This window comes from Rhinopithecus bieti, unplaced genomic scaffold, assembly GCF_001698545.2.
Source record: "Rhinopithecus bieti isolate Rb0 unplaced genomic scaffold, ASM169854v2 scaffold_18354, whole genome shotgun sequence".
NCBI lineage: Eukaryota > Metazoa > Chordata > Mammalia > Primates > Cercopithecidae > Rhinopithecus > Rhinopithecus bieti.
In genome coordinates, this window is record NW_016809835.1 from 1,443,367 (window position 1) to 1,456,960 (window position 13,594).

At 40.3% G+C, this 13,594-nt stretch overlaps 1 protein-coding gene across 1 annotated transcript in view; it reads left to right on the top strand.

The window, feature by feature from the left end:
- The first annotated feature begins 222 nt into the window (after positions 1-222).
- The window catches only part of LOC108541125 (general transcription factor IIH subunit 2), a 35,943-nt gene continuing 22,571 nt past the window's right edge, over positions 223-13,594 (top strand). Inside the window, exons 1-8 of the mRNA XM_017890564.1 lie at positions 223-405; positions 5,728-5,815; positions 6,753-6,830; positions 7,211-7,247; positions 7,582-7,668; positions 8,339-8,389; positions 8,766-8,820; positions 13,104-13,209. Coding sequence (XP_017746053.1) covers positions 5,760-5,815; positions 6,753-6,830; positions 7,211-7,247; positions 7,582-7,668; positions 8,339-8,389; positions 8,766-8,820; positions 13,104-13,209 — 470 coding nt within the window. The 5' untranslated portion in view covers positions 223-405; positions 5,728-5,759. The remainder of the gene's footprint in view (positions 406-5,727; positions 5,816-6,752; positions 6,831-7,210; positions 7,248-7,581; positions 7,669-8,338; positions 8,390-8,765; positions 8,821-13,103; positions 13,210-13,594) is intronic.

The following is a 13,594-nucleotide window of genomic DNA, read 5'->3' on the forward strand; positions in this document are numbered from 1 at the left end:
AGAGCCTTCGACCTTCCGAGAGCGAATGGCGATCACTGTTTTCCGGTTCTCTGCGAAGTCCAGCTGGAAGACAGTCCCTTTCCGCGCCCCAACAAAGCGGCAGGCATGCCCTGAACCAGAGCGCCCCGCTAAGGCACCATCCGGAACGTTTCGGCGTGGCCGCAGCGCGAGGCGGAATGACTTCCGGGGCGCCCCTAAAGCGGCGGGGCGGAGTTTCCGGCTGAGAGTCCGTCTAGCCGGGCCGGTGAGTCCGTGAGTGGAAGTCTGTGAGGCGCAGAGGTGGGGCAGGCCGCTTGGCTAGGTAGGCGGCTGGGAGGGTTTTCGTGGCGGGGAACGGAGGCTGAACTGCCCTGCCTGTGCTCATAGGGAAGGAGGATGTGAAGGAGCTTGTGAAGGCAGAGGAAGGTAACTTTCGTGTGGGGAGCCGCAGAGTAGGGAGGGAGGCTGCAGGCCGTCCCTCCCTAAGTAAAAGCGCGACTTTTAGAAATGATGGTTCGGGGTTCGAGTTTGTGACCCAACCTCGGAGCCTGAATCCCATACCTGAAAAACAAGGACAGTAATCAGCCTTGCCAGTTTCACATAGCTTGGTAGGGTAAGGTGTGAAGAAAAGCTTCTTAAATTGGGATGTTTGGTGCGCTCATTTGTTTCCAGATAGCATTCCGAGTTCATGTAACGGGAATCACACCAGTAGGCTTATGCTGAGAAATGTGGATTGTTTGGGGTTGGATTCCAGGAAACAGGTCACTTAATTTTTTTTTTCCCCGAGATGGAGTCTCGCTCTGTTGCCAGCCTGGAGTGCAGCGGCGCGATCTCGGCTCACTGCAACCTCCACCTCCCGGGTTCAAGCGATTCTCCGGCCTCAGCCTACCGAGTAGCTGGAACTACAGGCGCGCGCCACCACGCCCAGCTAATTTTTGTATTTTTAGTACAGACGGGGTTTCACCATGTTGGCCAGCATGGTCTCGATCTCTTGACCTCGTGATCCTCCCGCCTCGGCCTCCCAAAGTGCTGGGATTACAGGTGTGAGCCACCCACCCGGCCTCACTGATATTTTTAAGAAGAAAATGGACTGTTGGGAAATGATAGGCCATTGGAGATCTTTACAAAGTCCATCTTCAAGATGCATGAATCCTTTAAACAGCATGCATGTTTACAATCAGACTTCCCATTGAACTGCAGACGTCTGCAGTTTTAGCGACCTTAATACCTCCTGTCCAGTCTCTGATTTCCCATTGCAGGCAGCTCTAATTAAGAAGTCCTTTTAGCCGGGCGTGGTGACTCATGCCTCTAGTCCCAACACTTTGGAGGGCCGAGGTGGGAGGACCAGTTGTGGTTAGGAATTCGAGACCAGGCCTGGCCAACAGGCTGGTGAAACCCCGTCTCTACTAAAAAAAAGTTAGCTGTGTTGGTGTGCGCCTTAATCTCAGCTATGCCGGAGACAGAAGAGGCAGTGGAATCGCTTGAACCCTGAGGTGGAAGTTGCAGTGAGCTGAGATCGTGTCACTGCACTCCAAGCTTAGGCGACAGAGCAAGACTGTCTCAGAAAAAAAAAAGGAAAAAAAAGAAGTCCTTTGATACGATCATCCAAAAGTCTCTCAGTTGCTATTTATTTTTATATTTACAATATATATTATATATTTATAATTACTTATTTTGAGACAGGGTCTCACTCTGTCACCCAGTCTGGAATGCAGTAGTGAACATGACTTACTGTAGCCTTGACGTGCCTGGGCTCAAGCCATCCTCCCACTTTAGCTTCCCAAGTAGCTGGGACTCAAGTACTCGCCACTTCGCCCAGCTAATTTTTTGATGTTTTGTAGAGACGAGGTTATTGCCCAGGCTGATCTGAGCTCCTGAACTCAAGCGATCCTTTTGCCTTGGCCCCCCAAAGTGCTGGGATTACAGGTTTGAGCCACCGTGCCCTGCCAAGAATTTGAGTTTAAGTTTAAAAACATTGAGAAGCTGGCGCCCCGGGCGGCGGTGCTCAGCCTGTAATCCCAGCACTTGGAGGCTGAGGCGGTGATGCACAGGCTCAGGAGACGAGACATCCTGGCTACATGGGATAAGCCGTTCCGTCCTACTAATAAATACAAAAAACTAGCCGGGCGTGGTGGCGGCGCCTGTAGTCCAGCTACTCGGAGCCTAGAGGGCGGGGAAGAATGGGCGTGACCCGGGAGGCCGGAGCTTGGCATGTGAGGCCGAGATCAGGCGCCAGCTGCACTCCAGCCTGTGGCGAGCAGCAGCGAGACGCCGTTCAAAAAAAAAAAAAAACAAAACAAAACATTGAGAACGTTATGTGAGTTTTTCATTTTTGAAGTTCGCAATACGTAACAGAAAACAGGGAAGAGCAAAATGTTCAGTTTAGGCTGTGTGCGGTGACTCACGCCTGTAATCCCAGCACTTTCAGAGGTCGAGGTGAGTGGATCACCTGAGGTCAGGAGTTCGAGACCAGCCTGGCCACCACGGCGAAACCCCATTTCTACTAAAAACACAAAAATTAGCCAGGTGTGGTGGTAGCTCTTATAATCCCAGCTACTTGGGAGGCTGAGGCAGGAGGATCACTTGAACCCAGAGGCAGAGGTTGTAGTGAGCTGAGATAGCGCCATTGCACTCCAGCCTAGTTGGTGAGTGAAACTGTCTCAAAACAAAGAAACAGGCCAGGCGCGGTGGCTCAAGCCTGTAATTCCAGCACTTTGGGAGGCCGAGACGGGCGGATCACGAGGTCAGGAGATCGAGACCATCCTGGCTAATACGGTGAAACCCCGTCTCTACTAAAAAATACAAAAAAAAACTAGCCGGGCGACGAGGCGGGCGCCTGTAGTCCCAGCTACTCGGGAGGCTGAGACAGGAGAATGGCGTGAACCCGGGAGGCGGAGCTTGCAGTGAGCTGAGAGCCGGCCACTGCACTCCAGCCTGGGCGGCAGAGCAAGACTCCCTCTAAAAAAAAAAAAAAAAAAAAAAAACAAAGAAAAAATATTCCATTTATGGGCAGATCACTTGAGGTCAGGAGTTCGAGATCAGCCTGACAAGTCAGGTGAAACCCTGGCTCTACAAAAATACAAAACATGGCAAAACCCTGACTGTACTAAAAATACAAAAATTAGCTGGGCATGGTGGCACGCACCTGCAATCTCAGCTACTCGGGAGGCTGAGGCAGGAGAATCACTTGAACCCGGGAGGCGGAGGTTGCAGTGAGCCAGGAGGTGGTGGAGTGGAGAGGGAGATTGCATTGGGGAGGGTGGAGGTATGATGAGGACATTTATTTATGAATGAATGAATGAATGAATGACAGAGTCTTGCTCTTTCACCCAGGCTGGAGTACAGTGGCACAACCTCGGCTCACTGCAGTGTCTACCTCCTAGGTTCAAGCGATTCTCCTACCTCAGCCTCCCGAGTAGCTGGGATTATAGGTGTGTACCACCATGCCCTGCTAATTTTTGTATTTCTAGTAGAGATGGGGTTTCACTATGTTGGCCAGCCTGGTCTCGAACTCCTGACCTCAAATGATCTGCTGGCCTCGGCCTCCCAATGTGCTGGGATTACAAGCGTGAGCCACCGTGCCTGTTTCTCTCTCTCTCTCTCTTTCCTTTCTTTTCTTTCTTTTTGAGGCAGGGTCTCACTCTGTTGCCCAGGCTGGAGTGCAGTGACATGATCTTGGCTCACTGCAGCCTCCGTGCCTCCTGGGTTCAAGCAGTCCTGTCTCAGCCTCCGCAGTAGCTGGGATTACAGGCGCCCGCCCCCACCAACCTCCTAGCTAATTTTTGAATTCCTGACCTCAAGTGATCACCTGCCTCAGTCTCCCAAAGTGCTGGAATTACAGGTGTGAGCCAGCATAGCCGGCCTGGTTTTGTTTTTGTTTTTGTTTTTTGTGACTCACTGCAACTTCTGCCCTCCAGGTTCAAGCAATTCTCCTGCCTCAGCCTCCCTAGTAGCTGGGATTACAGGCACCCGTCACCATGCCCAACTAATTTATGTATTTTTAGTAGAGACGGGTATCGCCATGTTGGCCTGGCTGGTCTTGAACTCCTGACCTCAGGTGATCCGCACCTTGGCCTCTCGAAGTGCAGGGATTACAGGGATGGAGCCACTGCACCTGGGCCTGGCCTGTGTTTGTTTGTTGTTTTGTTTTGTTTTCAACTTTTATTTTCAGGGAGTATGTGTGCATGTTTGTTACATGGATAAATTGCTTGTTGTTGAGGTTTGGTGTACAAATGATCCCGTCACCCTGGTAGTAAACATAGTACTTAATAGGCAGTTTTTCAGCCCTCACTCTCTCCCATTCTTCCTCGTCTAGTAGTCTCCAATGTCTGTTCTCATCGTTATGTCCATGTGTACTCTGTTTTGCTCCCACTCGTAAATGAGAACATGCTGTATTTGGTTCTCTGTTCCTGTTTTTTTTTAGGCCAGAGTGCAGTGGCACGATCTCGGCTCACTGCAGCCTCTCTGCCTTCCAGGTTCAAGTGATTCTCCTGCCTTAGCCTCCCAAGTAGATAGGACTACAGGTGCTCGCCACCACGCCTGGCTAATTTTTTTCTATTTTTAGTAGAGACAGGGTTTCACCATGTTGGCCAGGCTGATTTCGAACTCCTGACCTCAGGTGATCCACTTGCCTCGGCCTCCCAAGTGCCAGGATTACAGGCGTGAGCCACTGCGTTGGGACTCTGTTCCTGTTAATTCAGTGAGGATAATGGCCTCCAGCTGTATCCATGTTACTGCAAAAGACAGGATTTCATTGTGGGTTTTTTTTGTTGTTTTTTTTTTGGCTGCTAGTCTTCCATGATATATTATGTACCACATTTTCTTTATCCAGTGCACCACTGATGAGCATCTAAGTTGATTCAGTGTCTTTGCTATTTTGGATAGTGCTGTGATTAACATGAGTGCATGTGTACTTTTGGTAGAATGATTTTATTTTCCTTTGGGTATGTACCCAGTATTGGGATTGTTGGGTCGACATACATGTGTCCAATAAATATATGAAAAAATGTTCAACATCACTGATCATTAGAGAAATGCAAACCAAAACCACAATGTAAATCAAAACCACAGAACCATCTCACCACCAGTCAGAATGGATATTATTAAAAAGTCAAAAAATAACAGATGTTGGCAAGGTTGTGGAGAAAAGGGAATGCTTATCCACTGTTGGTAGGAATGTAGATTAGTTCATCCACTGTGGAAAGCAGTTTGGAGATGTCTGAAAGAACTATGTTTAATTTTGTGTCCTTTTTTTTGAATTATGAGCCATAGCATTTACCCATTTATAAATAATAAATGTGATTTAAAAACTTTTGATTATGAGAAAATTCAGACATACACAAAGAGAGATAGTACAATGAATCACATGTCACTCAGCTGTAGTAGTTTACACCCATACTGACTCCTCACAATTTTACAGTCATGTGTCATGTGACACATCTATAAAGCATCTATAAAGTAGTTTTGTCATGTGACATATCTATAAAGCATTTTTGTTCTTTTACAAATCGTAAAAGATGCTTATTTTATTAGTGCCAAGTTTGTGTATCAATGTTCATATTATTTCTTGAAAATGAGAAATGGAGTTCTATGAAGATTTTTAATGACAATTATTAAGTAAAATACAAAGAATAAGATGACCTGGCATTCGATTTTTTTACTTTATATATATGTCTAATTTTCAAATTTAATTGGATGCATTTTGTAACAAACATCTTTAGATAACTTACATTCTAATGGTTTTTACAGATTATTGAATAATAAAATACAGTTTTGAAAAAATGGATGAAGAACCTGAAAGAACTAAGCGATGGGAAGGAGGCTATGAAAGAACATGGTAAGGAGAGCATTATTGCCCTGTCTTTTCTTTTAGACATTTTTTTTTTTTTTACAACTTTATTAAAGTATATTTTACATTGTTAAAATTCACTCATTTCCAATGTACAATTTAGTGATTTTTTATTAATACTTAGCTGTGCAGCCATTATCATAAACCAGTTTTAGAACATTGTAACCACTCCAGTAAGATCCTTCATGTCCTTTTACAATTAATTTAATCTTGATTTAATTCCACCTGTAGGCAATCGTTAGTCTACTTTTTGTCTCTAAATTTTAACCTTTTCTGGACATTTCACAAAAACGTGATCATATACAATCATGTGCCGCATAATGATGTTTTGGTCAAAGACAGACTGCATATATGACAGTGGTCCCATAATATTATAATACTGTATTTTTACTATACCTTTTCTATGTATGTTTAGATACACAAATACTGACCATTGTGTTACAGTTGTCTTTAATATATTCAGTATAGTAACATGCTGTACAGGTTCGTAACCTAGGCGTGTGGTAGGCTATACCATCTAGGTTTGTGTAAGTATACCCTGTGATATTCACACAATAATGAAATCACCTAACAATGCATTTCTCAGAATGTATCCCTGTCAGTAAGCAATGCATGACTTATTATAGCATGGTGGTCTGCTGTGGCTGGCTTTCACTTATTTTCAAGACTCATCCATGTTGCAGTGTGTATTGATACTTCATTCCTTTTTTATTGCTGAATAGTATTCCCATCTATGGTTATGCCACATTGTTGTTTATCCATTCACTAGTCTGTGGATATTTAGGTTCTTTACGGTGTTTGGCTGTTAGGTAAATGCAGCCATGAACACTCACATGCAGATCTTTGTGTGGACATATATTTTCATTTCATTTGGGCTAGTAATCATTTTAGCTTGTCTTTTCAAACAAATAATTATGACTTATAGGGAGATTCTTAAAGAAGATGAATCTGGATCACTTAAAGCTACAATAGAAGACATTCTATTCAAGGCAAAGAGAAAAAGGTATGTAACCTTCCTACGTATGTTAAAAAGGTAAAATATATTCATTTTAAGCCTTTCTGTCTATAAACACTCCTCAGTACTTCACTTCAGCTGTGTTTCAGGGAAACTGACCTATTGTCTTCTGACTGTGGGGAAAGAACTAGCCACCTACCCTTGCCTCAGCAGGAAATGGTCTTTAGAGACTATCTACAATACCTATAATTATGTGTATTGTATTCCATAAGTTAATTATTTACTCCACTAAAAATGCACATTATGACATTCTTAATCAGAATTAGAAAAAAAGAAAAAGCAGGTCAATTGGAAAGTTGTATTTTTTGTGTGTGTTGGGGGGGGATAGTACATTGAATTCCATTAAAATGTTTGTATAATTTTGACAGAGTATTTGAGCACCATGGACAAGTTCGACTTGGAATGGTATGTCATTATTTTTTACTAGTACAGAACTAGTTTAGGTTAGAGAAATATTCTGACTTGCTAGAAAAAACAATAGCGAAATAACAAAGTTTTAAAAGAATACATTAAAATATGTGCATAGAATATGTAATTATTAAATACTATTTTTACTAATCAAAATGGCACTTGAGGCTGGGCACAGTGGCTCATGCCTATAATCCCAGCTCTTTGGGAGGCCACGGCAGGAGGATTGCTTGAGCCCAGGAGTTTGAGACCAACATGGGCAACAGAGTGAGACCCATTTTCTACAAAACAAAACAAGTACTTGAAATTGGCCCTTTCTTTTTTCTGGTAGATGCGCCACCTTTATGTGGTAGTAGATGGATCAAGAACAATGGAAGACCAAGATTTAAAGCCTAATAGACTGACGTGTACTTTAAAGGTAAAATTTAAATTTATGCTAAATCATTTAAATTTATACCAAAATCACCTAAACTTCTACTAAAAAAGTGGGGAAGAACACTGGATTCTAAAGGATATTTTTAAAGAATGCAATATTTTTTATTTTTTGCCTTGTATTTTTAGTTAGTACTAATGATAGCTAAGTAGAAGTACTGCCAGGTCATTTAGGGAAATTTTAAACCAACATAGCTAATTATTTGTGTTTTTAATTTCTGTCCTCTCACCCCACGTCAGGATCTTGGTTTGTCAGTTATCCCTTTTCTTTATTGAATCTTCATTCTCCTTTGTCTTACTTAAATCTGTCTCCTCAGATTACAAATATGTTCATATTATTCCTAATTTATCAAAACCTATTCTCAATTCTGCTCGTTCTCCCATCTCTCTTCATTGGATCTTTTCCTCTTTGAAATTTTTTCTGATACATCCAAATGGTTCCATCTTTTAAAACCTAGCTCAAACCTATCTCATTACCCACCATTTAAAATTAAGGTTTTACTGTTTAATATTTTATTACTTAAAATTTTTTGAAAATCTGTAAGTTTAAAAATCATGAGAAGTGATGCTTGAAACGGTTCATAAACATCAGTTGGACATGTTCTTTATGATTGTTATTTTGCCTTTATCTAGTGTGTCTTTTTTTATTTAAACAGTTGTTGGAATACTTTGTAGAGGAATATTTTGATCAAAATCCTATTAGTCAGGTACGTATATAAATGATAGAATTCAGAATTAGATTCCTGTTTTGCTTCCAAATGTAATTAATTTTTTAAAATTGGACATGTATTTTGTGAATTACCCAAATTGTTTAACCAGTTTCCGGTATACTTAAAAATGAAAAGCATAATAACTCTAAAAGTTAAACAGTGTACGGTGAACTCATAGCTAAATTTATTTACCAAAAGCACCATGAGAAAAGTTTCTCACCTGTTGCTTCTTTCTTTTGTAATTACTTGTTTATTTTAGCTATGTAAATTATTTTTTTTCTGCCCCAATATGATCTACAGGAATAGTTATATATATTCTTAATGGGAGGAAATAACTTGTTAGATTAATAATAATTTTTGTTTTTATTTCAAGATAGGAATAATTGTGACTAAGAGTAAAAGAGCTGAAAAATTGACTGAACTCTCAGGTATGCATAAAATTACCTTTACATGACTCAAGGACTTTGCTTTATTTACCCAACCTCGTAGCCCTGTTTGTATGTCTGCTTAATAAGTAACGTGAAGGGTTCCTCTGTCTTCTCTAGGGGAAACAATTTAATAACATTTCCCCCACCATTATATTCTTAGGATACAAAGTTAACTATTCTAAATTGAGTTCTTCATAGTGGTAAATAATAATTACATTGAATATAAATGTTTTAATTTAAAATCTATGTGTGCTTATCCTGAAATTTTTTTTTTTCTTTCTTTCTTTTTTTTTTTTTGGAGACAGAGTCTTGCTCTGTCACCAGGCTGGAGTGCAGTAGCATGATTTCGGCTCACTGCAAAGTCTGCCTCACGGGTTCAAGCGATTCCCTGCCTCAGCCTCCTGAGTAGCTGGAACTACAGGTGCCCACCACCACGGCCTCCTAATTTTTTGTATTTTAATAGATATGGGGTTTCACCATGTTGGCCAGGATGGTCTCGATCTCTTGACCTTGTGATCAGCCTGCCTTGGCCTCTCAAAGCACTGGGATTACAGGCTTGAGCCACTGCGCCTGGCCTTATCCTGAAAATATTAAAATACACTTATTGTAATCATTTATAAAATCCAGTTAATCTTAAATTCTTAAAAAGTTAAGCATCTAATTTAAAAGGGAAAAGTATAAAATTAAACTGTAGCTATTGCTACTGAATCAATTTTTCTGCTTCCATGACATACCTAACTGAATTTTAGTTGCAAAACGTAGTAATGGCATTTTAAATTTGCTTTGGTATATATGCTGTTACAAATTTGCATCACTGATTCTATTTTATTTTCTGTGAAATACACTGTCCCTTAAATCTGGTTCTCAACCTTTTATCCTTGACAACACACATAAGGGAAATGACATACTTTCTTCATTAGTAGTTTTTCATTAAATGCAGTGAGGAGTGAAATGTACATTGGCTTGAAGTGATCCAAGAAACTCAGTTGTGAGTAACCAAAAGAATGTCACGCCAGCTTAGGTGCAGAAGGAACATTTTTGGCTATGTTCAAAGGTGGGCCAATTCCATATATAGTTGCTGCGTATGTTGGGGTCCTGGCTTTGTCTGGCTTCATTCTCAGATAGATTTTCTGGAAGTGGAAAAGATGTCTCTTAATTGTTCCAGTCTACATTGTACCCGTAGCCTATAGCTTCAGCACACATCTAAGGAGAACTCTGATTGGCCTGACTTACGATTTGCCCATCCATGAACAAAGTGGCCAGTGAATGAAGTATTTTGTTTGTATGCTTCGATTGCCTGCCGATGCCCAGAGCAGGATAGAAGTAGGGTCAGCACCACATGAACTAAGCAGGATTATTATGTAGTGGAAGAAAATGGTTCCTCCAAGGTAGGGCTATAGGGTCAATACTTTCCTCTCACTTTCCCCACCCCAAATTACCAGCAGTTTTCTTTCCTTCTTTCTTTTTCTTTCTCTCTCTCTCTCTCTCTTTCTTTCTTTCTGTCTTTCCTTTCTGTTTTTCGTCTGTCTTTCTGTCTTTCTTAGAAGGAATCTCTCACTCTGTGGCCCAGGCTGGAGTGCAGTGGCGCTATCTTGGCTCACTGCAACCTCCACCTCCCGGATTCAAGTGATCCTCCTGCCTCCCCCTCCCGAGTAGCTGGGATTACAGGTGTGTGCTGCCATGCCTGGCTAATTTTTTTATTTTTAGTAGAGATAGAATTTCACCATGCTGGCCAGGCTGATCACAAACTCCTGACCTCAGGTAATCCACCCACCTCAGCCTCCCAAAGTGCTGGGATTACAAGTGTGAGCCACCATGCCCAGCCCCAGCAATTTTCTATGGATGTTAGTGAAGTCATATATGTAAAGATGAAAAATACTCTGGAGATTCTGACAGGCCTCTTGAAGCCACCTTTTTTCCTCCAATCAGACCACTGCTGTAAACCACACTGACACTATTATGGTATGCTTTTTTCCTATACCCATAACACAGTGGGAGATTAAAAATAATTTTGTAGGGTAGGAAGAGAAGTGGATAGAGAGCCAGGAGATCTAGGTTTGGGTGCTGCTGGTCCTGTAGTTAAGTAGGCATATGTCTTTGGGCAAATGATTTCACTTGTTTAGATTTAGATTAATTTTCTCACTTATGAAGTGAGGGATTTGGACTGCTTAGTGAGGTACTTTCCATCTCTAAAATTTATGAATCTAAAATACTTGCAGTAAATATTAAATATTACAAATAGTTAATATTTTAAAACTTACTCAGATGAATAAAAACTCAAGGGAGCTCCCAAGTTGATGAATAGACACAAGAAGACATGAGTTCACACAGAAAAAAACCCCAGGAAATTAAATAATGGAAACTGAGTAATCCAAAAAAACGCCAGCGCGCGCGATTCCATAACCATTTTTAATATATTTTAAATGAGCAAAATTAAGTTTCAAAAGCAATATGTTGCTTGTGGAACCACAGAGAAACTGTTATTTATAGTGCTGATAGTCTTATAAATTAGTTCAGTATTTTTTAGAATAGCATAAAAATTGTTCCTGAAATTATATTTAGGAATTGTTATGGAAGGAGAATGATCACTCTACAAAAATACTCTTTGTAACATTATGTGTAATAGTGACAGATTAAAAATTAAACATTTAAAAGTATACTTTGATGAATTATATTTTATGACAAAATCAATTTAATGATACATAGATTATTGATTGATACGAAGACAGTGCTGAAATGGAAAATGTTTACGGAATACTATATTTCATTGAAACTCAGATTCCATCAATTACAATATACTTTTATAAGCCATTAAGAAGGAAAAGTCGTAGTAGTTAAACTTTGACACAATATCAAATGATATATGGGTTGGCTATACTAGCTTCTTGGTAATTTGACATGTCTGTCACTTTGGGGGCTGGGCGTGGCGACTTCCCAGTTCTTTGAGAGGCTGAGACCGGAGGATTCCTTGAATCCAGGAATTCAGGACTAGCCCGGACAACATGGTGAAACCCTGTCTCTACCAAAAATATAAAAAAAATTTAGCCGAGTGTGGTGCCGGGCACCTGTAGTCCCAGCTACTTGGGAGGCTGAGGTGGGAGGATGGTTTGAGCCTGGGAGGTGGAGGTTGCAGTGAGCCGAGATTGCCCCATTGCACTCCAGCCTGGGCAACAGAGCCAGATCTTGTCTATAAAAAATTTTGTATTAAAAGAAAAAAAAGGATTTGGCAACTTCTCCCCCCTTCATTTGAATCGCTTGGCATAAGATAGACAATCTTTTCAGATGCTATTTGGTAAGAGAAGATAACACAGCTTTGTCTATTTGTGGGAATATTCCTTTCTTAGGTCTTGTAAAGCTCTTGATTTCTTCCCTCAAGAAAAATACGGGATTGCATGCATTCTTCCATCAATATTTGCTTCATTAATAATAAATTTATGCCTCACTGCTGTGTTCCATGCCTTTCTACATAAAAATATAGCCTTTTGTATTAACAACCTTTCTAAAAACGTTTTATTGTTTGTTTTTTGAGATGGAGTTTCGCTGTTGTTGCCCAGGCTGGAGTGCACTGGTGTTATCTCAGCTCACTGCAACCTCCACCTTCTGGGTTCAAGCGATTCTTGTGCCTCAGCCTCCCTAGTGGCTGGGATTACAGGTGTGTGCCACCACACCCAGCTAATTTTTGCATTTTTAGTACAGATGGGATTTACACCATGTTGGCCAGGTGCGTCTTGAACTCCTGACCTCAGGTTATCTGCCTGCCATGGCCTCCTGAAGTGCTGGGGTTACAGGCATGAGCCACCGTGCCTGGCCTTAAAAACATTTTAAATAGCAGTTAAACTCACCATGAAGAGGACAATGTACATAATGCAATTGAAGCAACAACATGTGAAGACCTATTTGTAGGTTCACATATGAGCAGGCAAAGACTATGTTACAAGTGCTGCTGGCTACCAGTGATTATTAAACACATGCTGATTTCAGAGATGTTAAAATGTGAAAATGTATTGGTCTTAAAAATGATAAAATGTGGAAATATTAAGAGTAAAAAAATGCACTCTAGGTTAGTATTATTTTAAAATATGTATGCTAATCTATAAGGAGATTATTTGTATTCTGTTTTTCAGTATGAAGTGAGACTATTTACAAAATATTTCAGATAAAATTCTAACAGAAATGCAAATTGAAAGGATTCTGTTCTTTAACATCACAGATATGTAAATTTTGAGAGAAAGAAAGTTTTTTAATATATAGTATTTTATTTAAAGATCTTATTTCTGTTTTAGGAAACCCAAGAAAACATGTAACGTCTTTGAAGAAAGCTGTGGATATGACCTGCCATGGAGAGCCATCTCTTTATAATTCCCTAAGCATGGCTATGCAAACTCTAAAGTTAGTATTATACATTATGTATAATTGAATTAGAAGTTTTTTACATGAGTTAAGTTGAAATGATGTGTTAATATGGGGCCCATAAACACAGCTATAACAAAATTGTTAAGTACGAAAAGTATGTAATGTCATTTATGATGTTTAGTGTGGTGTTGGTTAGTAATTTTTATTTTACATTTTAGTAGGATGTTAAAGGTTTTATAAAAATATAATTTAAAACTGTTGGCAATATCAATAGTACAAAAGAAATATGTTGGTAAAAAATATTTTATTAAAATGAAATTTAATGTAGTATAATAATTGTAAGTTGGTTGGACCTTTATTAACATTTATTAATTTATTTTGAAAATAATGGCCAAAACCACAATTCCTTTTGCACCAACCT